At 42.3% G+C, this 14013-nt stretch overlaps 1 protein-coding gene across 6 annotated transcripts in view; it reads left to right on the top strand.

Moving 5' to 3' along the window:
* The window catches only part of KCNIP1 (potassium voltage-gated channel interacting protein 1), a 552728-nt gene that overhangs the window by 503904 nt on the left and 34811 nt on the right, over positions 1–14013 (top strand). For all 6 annotated transcript variants that reach the window (XM_084636953.1, XM_084636954.1, XM_084636951.1 and 3 more), the window contains one exon: positions 654–778. In XM_084636953.1, the coding sequence (XP_084493079.1) occupies positions 654–778 (125 nt within the window). The remainder of the gene's footprint in view (positions 1–653; positions 779–14013) is intronic.

The raw sequence follows: 14013 nt of genomic DNA on the forward strand, positions 1-14013 counted from the left end.
AACCTGAATTACACCTGGGATGAATGTGATCCATAATGTCCTTAACACTTCAAGCTCTTTTGATAATGTACAAAAGAGAGAGAGTTTCTTTCTGTTTCCACTCAGTGTAATGTCATGTCTTAGTATAATACGTTTAAGCATGTCTGCTCTGTCACTTACCACTGATGCTTGCATGCTCTTCTTTAAGACTGGTTTCAGAGTAACAGCCGTGTTAGTCTGTATTCGCAAAAAGAAAAGGAGTACTTGTGGCACCTTAGGGACTAACCAATTTATTTGAGCATAAGCTTTCGTGACTAGCACCCTAGGATTACTCCTTTGCACTGTGCAAGTATTTAAACAGGTAACTTCTACCATTTCTTTAGTGGAACTGTGATTAGCTACTTGTCCTCCTCTTCATGTCCTCAATTTCTGCCCTGGGAGCAGAATACTAAATATTTACCCCCTAATAAGGAATTTGGGGTATTTCTCTACTCTTTAGTTTTAATTTTGCTTTTAAAGGATTGAAACCAGTTGTATAGAGAAACTCCGTGTTAGCTTTTCTCTCTTCTTTTTGTTCTCGAGATACATCAATATTCCAGTTATTTGACCTGTCTGTCTCTTTAATATAGCAAAGGTAGCAATCAAAGTAAATATTTCCATGTCTTTTCTTTTAGATAAAATTGAAGATGAACTGGAAATGACCACGGTGTGCTATCGGCCGGAAGGACTGGAACAGCTTGAAACACAAACCAATTTCACAAAGAGGGAACTTCAAGTGCTTTACAGAGGATTTAAAAATGTAAGAACCAAAGCATTGCAATGAATTGGCTAATGTATATGTCATCACCATCCCTCTGCTGCATGGTATCCAAACTACTCACCTGTGTTCCATAGCTTTTATCCTGGTAACAATGACACAGAGATTTCATTTTGGAGGCCTGGGCTTTTTGAAGCAGAAGGATCTGAGTTCTAACCCTCCAACCACAGTGAAATATACATGAGAAAAGCCTTATAAATATTTTTTCTTGGCATCATGATCTGCTTAAAACTAGAACTGAATGAATATCTATCATGTGATTTACTCAGCAAATTTAGGTGGTTTGCCCTTATTCCCAAATATTTGCAATCACATAGCAATTTCCTCAAATGCATTTGTAGGTTGAAATTAACTCACAATATTATTTTCTGATTTTTTTTAACTCTTTGGATAGATCACAGAGTTTTCTGTGAGTAATTGGTTCTTGGTATTAAAAACTGAGCTCTCTTGGTTAGTTGCTAAATATGCTGGAATGCCATATATAGGACCCTACCAAATTCACGGTCCATTTGGTCAATTTCACGGTCATAGGTTTTTTTAATTGTAAATATCATGATTTCAGCTATTTAAATATGTAATTTCACAGTGTTGTGATTATAGGGATCCTGACACAAAAACGAGTTGTGGGGGGGAATCACAAGGTTATGAGGGGGAGGGGGGGAGTGTGGTACTGCTACCCTTACTTCTGCACTGCTGATGGTGGCGGCCCAGCCTTTCCTGTGCAACTGGAAAGTGGTGGATGCTGGCCAGGATCCCAGCTCCAAAGGCAGAGCCGCTGCCAGCAGCAGTAGTAGTAGAAGTAAGGATGGCATGGTATGGCATTGCCACCCTTACTTCTGTGCTGCTGCCTGCAGAGCTGGGCCCTCAGTCAGCAACCGCCAGTCTCCGGCCGCCCAGCTCTGAAGGCAGCGCAGAAGTAAGGGTGGCAGTACCATGAACCCCCTAAAATAACCTTGCAACCCCCCCGCAACTCCCTTTTGGGTCAGGACCCCCAATTTGAGAAATGCTGTTCTTCCCCGAGAAATCTGTATAGCATAGACCAGATTGCATGGAGGGAGACCAGATTTCACTGTCTGTGACGCATTTTTCATGGTCATGAATTTGGTACGCCCTACCCATATACTAACACATTATTAACTATTTGAATATATATCAACATTTCTCTTGGATAGGTCATAACTGTGACGGGCGGTGCCAGGCACCCCTCCCACCCTGTGCTGTGTCAAATACTGCCCTATCTCATTACAAATATCCTGTCCAGTGCTAGGAGATCACACATGCAAGCTTGATAATCCTTTTCCACAAGTATTCATTGGAGTAACACTTTGTTACCGGAGTACTCACAGACAGTAAAAACAAGATGTGCAGGCCTAGGAGAAAATGAATTTTTAAATTCAAATGAATACTCTGAGCTTTTTATGACATAATGCCACCACAGCTCTGTGAGAAAACTTTGTCTACACATAGATCTCCCCTGATTCCAGTCATCTGCGTATCTGCACTGGTATACCCCCTTCATGTGGCTTAGTGTTATTTGCACTGTCGATATTTACCCCAAATTGCAGCTTTAGCATGGTAAATCCATAGTGTTGATGGGTAAAGTTACATCAGTGGCTGGAACTGGATAGGGTGACCAGATGTCCCAATTTTATAGGGACAGTCCAGATTTTTGGGTCTTTTTTTTATATAGGCTGCTATTACCTCCCACCCTCATCCTGATTTTTCACACTTGCTGTCTGGTCACCCTAGAACTGGAGCAGATCCCCAGAACCCTTAAATACAGCAATCATACTTCACACTAAGATTCTACATATGCAAGGTTAATCAATGGTAGATGTGGTTAGCATGTTACATACATGACTAGGTTGTTTTATAGATTGTTATAAGCATATTAGTAGAAGGTATTGTAGATGGTTATAAGCCACGGCTGGTAAGCAAACTTTTGGACTCTCTAATAATTATTAATTTATGTATTAACACATCTATTATTCATTTATTAACTGTAAATGGGACCTTCACCTTAATATAAAAGATGATTGCTTTGTCTCTCTCTGTGCCCCATTCCTGTTGTCTCTGCTCTCCTCTACTCACATACATGCCCAAAAAATATCACACTTTCTCTGCTCAGTTGATTCAGGATGCAAGCAGATTCACTTATGATAAAGTACATCAAATATCTCTGCCAAACAGATATGTTCTTTATAATATAAATTAAATTTCACTCTGCACTGATCATATATTTTCATTAACATTTCTCCTTTCATAGAGTATTTTGCCATATATATGCTACAGGGAGTATATGTATTTTGCATGTGTATTTCCTGCTTATCTATCCATGCATTGGTACTTTTTTAAATACATAGAATACCTTCTTAATATGTTGATTTGCTGGGACAGATTTGGGCTGAATTATTAGTTCTTTCATTTAGTTGAGTTTTCAAAGAAAAAATTATAGCTCTTCATAAATTTTACATGCAGCATATACACAATGGGCCATATGCTATGGTAATTTACACTCTGCCCATTCTAATTGATTTAAGTGGCAAATCTGGCTCAGTGTCAGTAGTATCTCCTGACCTGCCTGTCCCATGGAAATTCCAGTTTGCAAGCCCTGGCTGCTGGCCCATGAAAGCTCTGTGGGACTCAGCCCGATCTCGTAGACCAGTGACACTCAGATTACAGTGGTTCAGGAGCCAAATTACTGATCAACATTACCCAAAAGAGGCACAGCAGTGTGAATTCATTGTTTCATTTACTGTAGTATTATATATTCATATTTAGACAGTATGACAGGAAATATTTAGTGTGTTTGTGTATGTGCATGTGGGTGTGTATATATATATATATATATTATTCTCACAGCAAAATGACTGACCAAGTATTATTTTGTGAGCTATAATTGGTTAATAACATAGTAAAAGCATCCTGATTGGTTAATAACTTAGGCTGGTTAATCATTTAAATCACACAGTATTTTAATATCATGTGTGGAAAAGAGCTGCAGGAAACACATTTAAGAGCCACTTGCACCTCACAAGCCTCAATCTGAGTACCACTGTGTTATATTCTTTTTACCAAAGGTAATCCCATAGAAGTCAAGCACTACTCCACTGCTAAGTATTACTCTCAGGAGCAAGGGTTTGTGGAATCAGTTTGCAGAGGCAGCCCCCATTTTGAGGAAGAACTTAACCACACCCTACAACTGCAGAATGCTGCTTGTGGGTGGAATCTGTCTGTCCATAGCACACTGGCTGCATTCTAACATGTGAATTCTGCTGAAATCAAACCAATTACCCTGGGCTAGATTGTGATCTGAGCACGGGGTCCTGTGAAAGCTGCCTCACCTCAGCACTTGCCCTAAGAGGCGCGTGTGCCTGACAAACCAGTCTGAGCCACAGTTGCTCCGTAGGGTGGGGAAGCAAGTTACTACACTGTTACTTGAAAGGATGCCATTCACATCTCCCAGCATGTGTAGGGTGGGTGTGGCCAAAACAACACCAGTTCCTGCCCATTTACTTCTAGGGAGAATATTAAAGATTGGGTGGACAGGTGTACTTTTCAACAGACCCAAGAGCTGAGTGATAAGGTGTAAGGTAAACCCATATTTCCTTGCTCAGCTGAGTAAGCCAAGGACAGAACCTAGCCTTCAATTTCTCTGTGTAATTTTTCCCCATTAAATGTTTGTTTTACTTTGTTCTAAGCACATTACAAAACACTTTTCCCCGTATTAGCCACAGGAGATCAGGAATTGTTGTATGTTTCTAAGGTCTCTGAAATACCTTGTTATATTGGTGGCGAAATCTGTGTGTGTTCAACTTTGCTGAATTTCATTGCTCATCAGTGTGAGTGATTCAGCCATGTGCACTGTAAAATGGACAGGTACTGCAAATTTCAGCATGGCAGCGCTCTCAATGCATCTGATTCTTGGCCCCTAACGCTTCTGTTCAGAGAGTAAATGTGCTATTGTTTTGCAATATGGAGAAATTACTATTCAGCAAGAATAATTATTAGCAAGTTCAGTTAGTCAGTGACTTTGCCCATTTTCTAAATTCGGCATCGTTGAAGGTATTGGTATTAATTCACATCGCCACCACAATCCTGTTTTGCTCCAGATTGTTAGGACAAAGCAATATTAATGCTATCCTTTCCTTCTGCTAAGCACTCAGTATGCTTAAAGTATTAATATGTTGTGTTTCAGACAAAACAAAAGGGCAGCTTTAGAGTTTTTCAATAAATCATTATTGAGATGGGATGAGTAATTATACATGGCGGCCGCACTGACTTAGCTGTTCCCCTATTTCCTATAGCTTTTAGCCGTCTGTTTTTTGTGATGGTGTTACAGTGCCATCTGGAGATTCAAATTCCCAGTGGATATATGGTCACTTTTCTATATCTTGCTTCTACTTATTTCCTTTCCTTGGATGATTGTGGTGGTCCTGCTTAATTTACATGATGGCACCTAGTTGTTACAACGATGGACACTTTACAAGTGCATATAATGGGCCAGATTGTCTGCTACATCCAATTTAAACTGGGTGAAGTAAATGGGAGTAAAGGTCTATCAAGGAGTGGCTCACTGACACTCTGCTTGGCCCTAAATCCAGATTAGAGCATCCTGGAGGCTGCTCTAACCTGAGCCAGTTTACTACCCCCAACCTTTCCAAGCTCATTATCAGAAGTAAAATCTCCACAGCCCAGGAGACACCAACTCAAAGCAACACCAGACACTGCCAGAACAACAGATACAAACCCTGCAGACATATCTCCACTCCTATGATATTCAGCACCCCCATAACACACCTTTCAAGAGCCAGGTGTCCTTTACATGCTATTACAACATGTAATGTACCTCATTCGGTGACTTAAATGCCCCCATAACAACTATGTGGGTGAAACATGACACTCCCTACGCTCCTGAATGAACTCACACAGAAGAATGATAAAAGCCAAAATGCCATATCACCTGTGGGTGAACACTTTTCACAAAACGATCACTCTATACCTGACCCTGGTCCTCATCCTGAAAGAAAACCTGCACAACACTGTCAAAACACAAATCTGGGCGCTTATATTCATAATTTGCAAGGTACTAAAAATCATGGACTGAATAGAGACACCAGATTTATGACAACAATCACTTACGCCTTTTTCTCTGCTTCCCCCTCCCCCCCCCCGCCCCTTATCCTTCCTGCGTCCCTACCCCCCCCCCCCCCGACTGGAGAACTTTTAACTTCATCTTCAATGGTCCCTTGAAATGTGTTCACTATTTATGCTGAACAACCTGTTCCACCTTTTATTTAGCTGTGACAGTCTGGATATGTCTACCCTGCAATTAGATGCCCAAGGCTGGCCTGTGCTGGCTGACTTGGGCTCACAGGGCATGGGTAAAGGGCTGTCTAATTGCAGTGTAGGCTTCCAGGCTTGGGCAGGAGCCTGGGCTCCAGGAACCTGCGAGGTGGGAGGGTTCCAGAGCTCAGGCTGCAGCCCAGCCCCGAAGTCTACAATGTACTGAAACAGCCTGGCAGCAATTAAACAGCCCTGCAGTCCCATCCCAAGTCAGCTGGCACAGGCCAGCCATGGGTTTTTAACTGCAGTGTGTACATACCCTCTGAGTACATTTCCCAGACTTGAAGAAGAGCTCTGTGTAGCTCGAAAGCTTGTCTCTTTCACCAACAGAAGTTGATCCAATAAAAGATATTACCTCACCCACCTTGTCTTTCTCATGTTCAGAGTAGTCTATTTACACCCCTAGAGTTAGCCAGCTTTCATAATGGGTATAAACAAGGGGCAAGATTAAACTGTACACAATTGGTCTGATTCCAGTTGTGTTGAATTTGCAGTCAGCAGCCTGCATAAAGAGAAAGGTAGGACCCAGGGTAGTGGACTGCTCCCCTAGGGGAAACAAGGCCCTTCAGAAACTCTTTTAAAGTCTTACTTCTTTGGGGATTGATTGTATGAATCTAAAATGGCTGGGCCTTTTATAGTTGATCTACTGATTTGTGAAGGGTTCTGGGTAGTTAAGGAAACCAGTTCTTGACTGCAAAAAGTATTTTCTTTAATGTTAAATAACCAAAAAACAAAACTACAGAACCATCAGCCCCTATTCCAAATGTTCTGGTCTTCCTTTCAGTGGGAATGTCAGTACAGTTGTAGTGGTGATGGCTAATAGATCTGGTATAAAGTCAAAGCAATGCTTTAGTGTCATCCGGAAAATCACATCTTTGAAGACTGAAATGAAGAGCCATATGAAAAGCTGGTGTTCCAATAGAATATAATCCCTACAATAAATTTTAGTCCCTGGAAACAAAAGCAAAGGTAGCAAAATCTGAGGGTTTACCAATTTTAACGTAAATTCCAAAGCTGTATTGAAAGAGACAAGACAATACAATCCAGAGCTGTTGTTACCCATTTTTAGATAACTGAGATGATAGCAATGAGTGTCTTCCATTTCAGTGGAGATAAGTGTTGACTTCTTAGTGCTCCTTGGTATGTACATAGTGCCGGTGTACACTTACTTTTGAACACTGCTAGGTGTTTTTTTTTTTCTTTTCATCCACTCTAAGCACTTGCTAGTCATCTTTTGACATCACTTGACTGTCCTTGAAAGTAATGGGTAATGTTGATTTCTTATTCAAACAGCAAAAAGAATTGCAACTGATTCTCTTTATGTGGACTCAGCTCTTTAGTTTAGCATTTCAAAATCAGTGCAAGATGCTGGATTTGCATACCTGCCCTGTGGTATTGTTTATGTTCAGTAGTTAGTGGGTTTCTGGAAAAAGTGCATTTGGTTTCAGCACCTTAAAAAGCAAAGCCGCTAGTGGTCACTTTTCTCATTCTTCTATGGATTTAGACACCTTGTTAGATATGTAAGAAGAGTGCAAATAAAAAAAGAAGCAACGTTCAGCTAAAAAAATAATCCATTGTCATTCAAGTCAAGGGTAATGTTCCCAATGTCTTAAATAGTGCAGCATTCAGCCCTGCAAATAGTATTGTAACTCCTTACTAGATGTGCATTAATACTGCCAAGAAACTATCCAAATGATCAACTCATTAAGGCTACAGTTTAGTCATGGTGGTCATGGCAGTCATGGATTCCGTGATTTTACCGGACCTCTGTGACATCTAGGGCCTCAGGAGGCGGAGGCGGGACTGTGTGTCCCTACTTTGCAACTGGGGCTGGCTTGAACCGTGCACCCCAGCCTCGTGGTGTCACAGGGTTGACAGGGGCTGCAGCTGGGGCCACGTGCCCTAGTCTTGTGGTGTCCTTGGGCTTGGCGGGGGTCTGCAGCTGGGGCCGGACACTTCAGCCCCGTGGTGTCCCAGGGTTGGCAGAGGCTGCAGCCAGGGCTGTGATCCCCAGCCCCTCAGCTTTCCACAGTGGCAGCACCAGGGGCTGTGTGCCCCCCTGCCCACGGCTTCCCAGGGCCATGCACCCCTTGGCCCGCCGGCTGTGCCAGGCTTGGCGGAGGCCGCAGCCAAAGCCACACACCCCTGTCCCACAGCTACGGCCAACTCTGGAGCAGGGACTGTGTGCCCCCTGTGGCTGCACCCCCCCCACTGCAGCTGCTGGCAGGGAGCTTGGCCTGTCAATCCCCCCCCCATGAGACTCCATTCCTCCACCCTGCCTAGCCCTGCCTCCAGGTTATTTTTAGTAAAGTCACAGACAGGTCACAGACAGGTCACAGGCTCCGTGAATTTTTGTTTATTGCCTGTTACCTGTCCATAACATTTTACTAAAAATAACTGTGATAAAATCTTAGCCTTGCAAACATCAAACACACACAATGTCCTGAGGACTATTGTACCAATAATAATGACCACTGTTGATGGCATCACACCAGGCATTGTGCAGTGAAGTTCCTAAATCTGGCTGAATCCTGTAAATCTGTGAATCTTTGGGGCCGCCATCTGGGTGGCGCCAGGAAGGGTCAAGGCATGCACTCCTTCGTGTGTCAATGGAGAGTTGAAGAGCACAGTGTTCTGGGATGTTTGTATCCATCCTGGAGATATGGCTGTAGAGCCTGCAATGCCACTTTTGAATATAATGAGTGACTGAAGGAAGGCCAGATCTCTGGGAGATTGTAACATTTCGTACAAAGTCAACCCACTTCATGCTAAGGATTTGGCACATGGGTGACCAGATGTCCCGATTTTACAGGGGCAGTCCTGATATTCGGAGCTTTTTCTTATATAGACGCCTATTACCCCCCAACACCCCATCTTGATTTTTCACACTTGCTTTCTGGTCTCCCCAGTTGGCACTGACAGCATATATGGAATGCCTCTATCCACCCCAACTCTGTGTGTAAGTGGGTCCAAGTTTCTGACCCATATAGCAATACATTGTGGTACACAGATCTGACCAATCCTGAACATTGTCTCATTGCAAAGATGTTTTTGTATCCATAAGTGAGACATGGACTTTGTGCAGGAGGTGTTGAGACCTATTCATCAAAGAAAGTCCAGTTTGCTGTGACCATTTGAACTATGCTTGTAGCCTAAGTAGATTAATTCATCAGTGCTCTCCACAGTACTCGACCCCACCTGCAGCAGGGCTTCTGGTGGCCCAGTTCCAAGGTTCTGGACCTTGGTCTACTGCCATGAGACATTCAACCCATAATGTAGGTGGTGTACTTCAGACCTTGGAGGATGGGGCTGAAATTATCTGACTTCTCCACAAGCAAAGCAGTGTCATTGGCATAGTCTTGGTCAGTGAATGCTTCTCGACCAATCTTGATTCCAATGTGTGGAGTGGCAAGTCCTAATATCCAGTTGATGGTTGACAGAATAGTGCTGGGGTGAGAATGTATCCTTGCTGCACACCACAGGTTGTGTAGAAATGTGGCAAAAGTCATGAACCCACATGTACTCTCGCACCAGTACCAGAGTAAATATCCTGCACCCGATATAGCAGAACATCTGGAACACCAATTCCTTTCAGTGTGAACCAAAGTGCTGAAACTATTCTTAAGTAGGTAAACGTTTTCTGCCTACCATGGAATTTCAACTGAGCATGGGGCATACCTGCTTTGTTTCACAAGAGCTACATCTTTTGAGTCAGCTTGATTATGTCATGTTGAAGCACTAATGAGGACTCTTGAGCATTATTTGGCTCTTATAAAACAAAATTGTGATCAACTAAGTGCAAATGAATTGGAACTAGCATACACATCGGAACACAATCCAGTTACAGAAAGCTGAAACAGGATGATCAATGGCAGCATTGCCTTTCTGAAGCATTCCTCAAGGTTTGATTCAAGGCCTCGCTCAGCTTCCAGATGGAGTGTCAGAAGCAAAAAATAATCATGTGGGAATTCAAGAAGTGTAATCATGCATGCAGGCCAGAACTGCTGTCACAACACGAGCCGCTTCTTATAGAAGCGTTGACATAGTAAGCACCCACAGCAGCAGTTTCTAGTCTTTTCAGGCTTTTACAGCAGCATGTCGATCACAAAGGGGGCTAGTGGCAGGATGGGGCTTTTATCAAGCCAGGATTGTTAATTTATCATGGAAAAGGAAGAGGTTAGAGGAGACTCTTCAGAGAAGCATTTACAATTATGAAAGGTAGAGTGACAACTGATCAGTTCCTACATTTTAACCTGTTTTAAAGTTATATTTGCTGGATGAAAATAATGGCAGGTACATTTTTGAACAAAAAAAAAAAAGAAAGAAATCTTCACATAATATCTCCAACCTGCAGAACTCAGTACTGTAGGAGGCATAGCCACATACTGTAAAGTGGTTGAAGTTGAGAAAGAATGGTTAATTTAATTATCAATATGTTTGAAGATATGTTTATTGCCGACAGTAAAGGCAATTAGCTTCTTCAAGGCATAAATTTATCGTTTTAGGGGTCAGGAAAGAATTTATTTCCCTGGAATAACTATTGGTGGAAACTAGATTTGACTGATCAGATCCTATGCCCCTATATTCCACTGCAAGCTACCATTAGAACTTTTGGGAAAATATTGTACACCTGTGTTAACCTATCCCTTCTACTAATTGCCATGTTATTCTACAGGAACAGTCCAAAATTATAATCGAATAATGCCCTGCAGACTTTTGGCTCTCTCTCTATAATAACGTAGCATTTTAGTAAGGAATGAACACATTATCATCAGTGCTTCTGTTATGTGTTTAAATCTACCACTAATGGACACTGCAATAGTTCATGTGGCACACAGCTAGAGGAAATCAAACTATAAACCTATCTGCAAGCATTACAGAAACATTTAAATCAGATCCACTTGCAGGTATCTGTCACCTGTTTGGGAAGTTCCAAACAAAAGGCAAAAGCCTATTTTAATAAGAATTAGAAAGAAAATGCTTGGGAAACTAAAAACCAAGTTATGCTTCTATCTTATGCTGTATCTGAACACAATTTATGTCATTGATGGTCTGGGCCACATGTTATTGTGAATAGATTCAGTAGCTCTGTGTATATAAAATTAGGATCTTACAGGGGAACAAAAAAGTAGATACATTCTACTGTGCAAATCAGTTAAAACTGTGCCAAGAAACAAATATTTCTCCATAGGCACAGAAACGATAAATGCGCAAGAGAGCCAGTACAAATCGGCCCCATAACACGAACAAGATAAAATGCAGAGCATAACAACACTGATCCTATACTTCTGCTTAAATGCTGCTGTTCAAACTGAGTCACAGACTGTTTTATCTGTCATCACAAAAGACACAGATAAGACAGTTACCTTTTTTTGTAACTGGTGCTCTTTGAGATGTGTTGCTAATGTCTATTCCATTGTGGGTGGGTGTGCTCGCCACATGCACCGGTGCCTTTCCCTCGGTGGTATCCGTGGGGGACTGGCTCTGGTGCCCTCTTGAGTGGCACGCGAATGCCGTAGTGTAGGGAGCATTGACGGTCCTCCCATCCTCAGTTCTTTCTTGCTGGAAACTCCGACAGTGGGGAAGGAGGGCGGGTCATGGAATGGACATGAGCAACACATATCGAAGAACACCAGTTACAAAAAAAAAAGTAATTGTCTTTTCTTCTTTGAGTGATTGCTCATGTCCATTCCATTGTAGGTGACTCCGAAGAAGTACCACTGGAGGCGGGTAGGAGTTCATGGATGTGTCAGTTGCAACACAGCTCTTCCTAAGCCAGTGTCATCTCTCGCTTGCTGGGTGATGGCATAATGGGTCATGAATGTGTGTATCAAAGACCATGTCGCGGCCCTGCAGATGTCCTGAATAGGGACATATGCAAATAAGGCCGCTGAGGATGCTTGAGCCCTGGTTGAGCGGGCCTTCACTATAGGCAGCAGCTCAGCCTGAGCCAGATCATAACAGATCTGAATGCAGGTGGTGATCCTCTGTCAGGACACCGGGAGGCCCTTCAACCTATTCACTGTCACAATAAAGAGCTGGGCCTTCAGAAAAGGGCAACAAAAATGATTAGGGACATGGAGTGTCTGCCATATGAGGAAAGATTAACAAGACTTGGAATAGCAGCTTGGAAAAAAGACAGCTAAGGGGGGATATGATAGAGGTCTATAAAATCATGACCGGTGTGGAGAAAGTAAATAAGGAAGTGTTATTTATTCCTTCTCATAACACAAGAACTAGGGGTCACCAAATGAAATTAATAGGCAGCAGGTTTAAAACAAACAAAAGGAAGTATTTTTTCATGCAACGCACGGTCAACCTGTGGAACTCCTTGTCAGAGGATGTTGTGAAGGCCAAGGGTACAAAAACAGATCTAGATCAATTCAGAGGATAGGTCTATCAATGGCTATTAGCCAGGATGGGCAGGGATGGTGTCCCTAGCCTCTGTTTGCCAGAAGCTGGAAATGAGCGATAGGAGATGGATCACTTGATGATTACCTGTTCTGTTCATTCCCTCTGGGGAAACTGGCATTGGCCACTGTTGGAAGACAGGATACTGGGCTAGATGAACCTTTGGTCTGACACAGCATAGCCGTTCTTATGTTCTTCTTATGTTCATAGTTGGAACCAAAGTCAAAATGACCTGAGTTTTCTGGATTAGCCTTTAAATACCAAAGTGCTAAATGCTTTTCAACCAGGCCATATGTGAGCAAGTGCTAGGTGTGTGTGCTGGGGTCGGGGAGAGAGTTGAGTGTGCCAGTGGATGTGTGTGTAAAATCAGGTGCAGGTTTAGAAGCCATGTTTTAAGACTTTTGCCTTCACTGTCATAAGGCACCCACTAGAAAATTTCTCTTTTGAATCATTGCTTTTCAATAGAGATGGGCTGGTTTTCAAATCTGGTTTTCAAATGTAGATGGGCTTATGGATTTGGGGCTTAGAATGACACCCCTCTTTCTTTGTTGCAGAGCAGGAAAATATGAGAGCGGTGAAGAATTGTTGCTGTAACCAAATATTTAGGTCACTTCAAGTGGCTTCTAGAGTTTTGAAAGACACAAAAATGGGAGAAAGAAACATACAATAGCCCACTTCAAAAGACATCATGAGTAGATGTTTTATTAGGAGCTTCTCACTTAGAAGATGGTGGTCTAACTTGGAAGTTTACCATACAGTTGCTGTATTTAGCAATCATCATTCAGCATTCAGTCTCGGCAAAAAGGAAAAAACAAGGCCGTGATCCTGCTGCCAAAATGAAGTGAGATACAAGATGGCTTTTTATTCTTTGCTGAAAGCCTAATTCTGTAAGGTGCTGAAGACTCCTGTTGGGGGCATTCAGCACGTGAAAGGATGAGATCTCATGCTGAGTTTGAGGGTTGATTTTTGTGGCACTTGAGCTAGAGTAAGGAGAGGACAAATGTCATGACATGCAGACACAATTAAATATGAATTCAGGGTCATTGAAAGGCTGGTTTCTTTTTATTTCATTGAAATCTGTCCTAAATTACTGACATCCAGATAGTAGGTGGACCAGTTTTAGATTTCTTTATGTACAGGAGGAAGATGGTCTAAGAGACTGGGATCTTCTTGCACTAGTTTCAGTTGACGAGGGATATGAACTTGTGTGTGAGTCGTATCTGTCCATTGGCAACATCCAATACAAATCTCCTCCTTTCTCCCCTTTGACATTATCTTCAGTGGTTTACACAGGCAAGGTAATTTGAGATGATTAATTCAGTCCACTTGTTCAGATGCCCTCTACTCTTTGGTTTATACATGCACATTGTCAGCATGTGGTGTCAGCAAATGAGAGCTTTTAAAATTCTCCCTTTCATGCATTTTCTTTCCTTCATATTCTGTGCTTTATGCAGGAATGT

This window comes from Lepidochelys olivacea (genome assembly GCF_965140295.1).
Source record: "Lepidochelys olivacea isolate rLepOli2 genome assembly, chromosome: 8".
NCBI lineage: Eukaryota > Metazoa > Chordata > Testudines > Cheloniidae > Lepidochelys > Lepidochelys olivacea.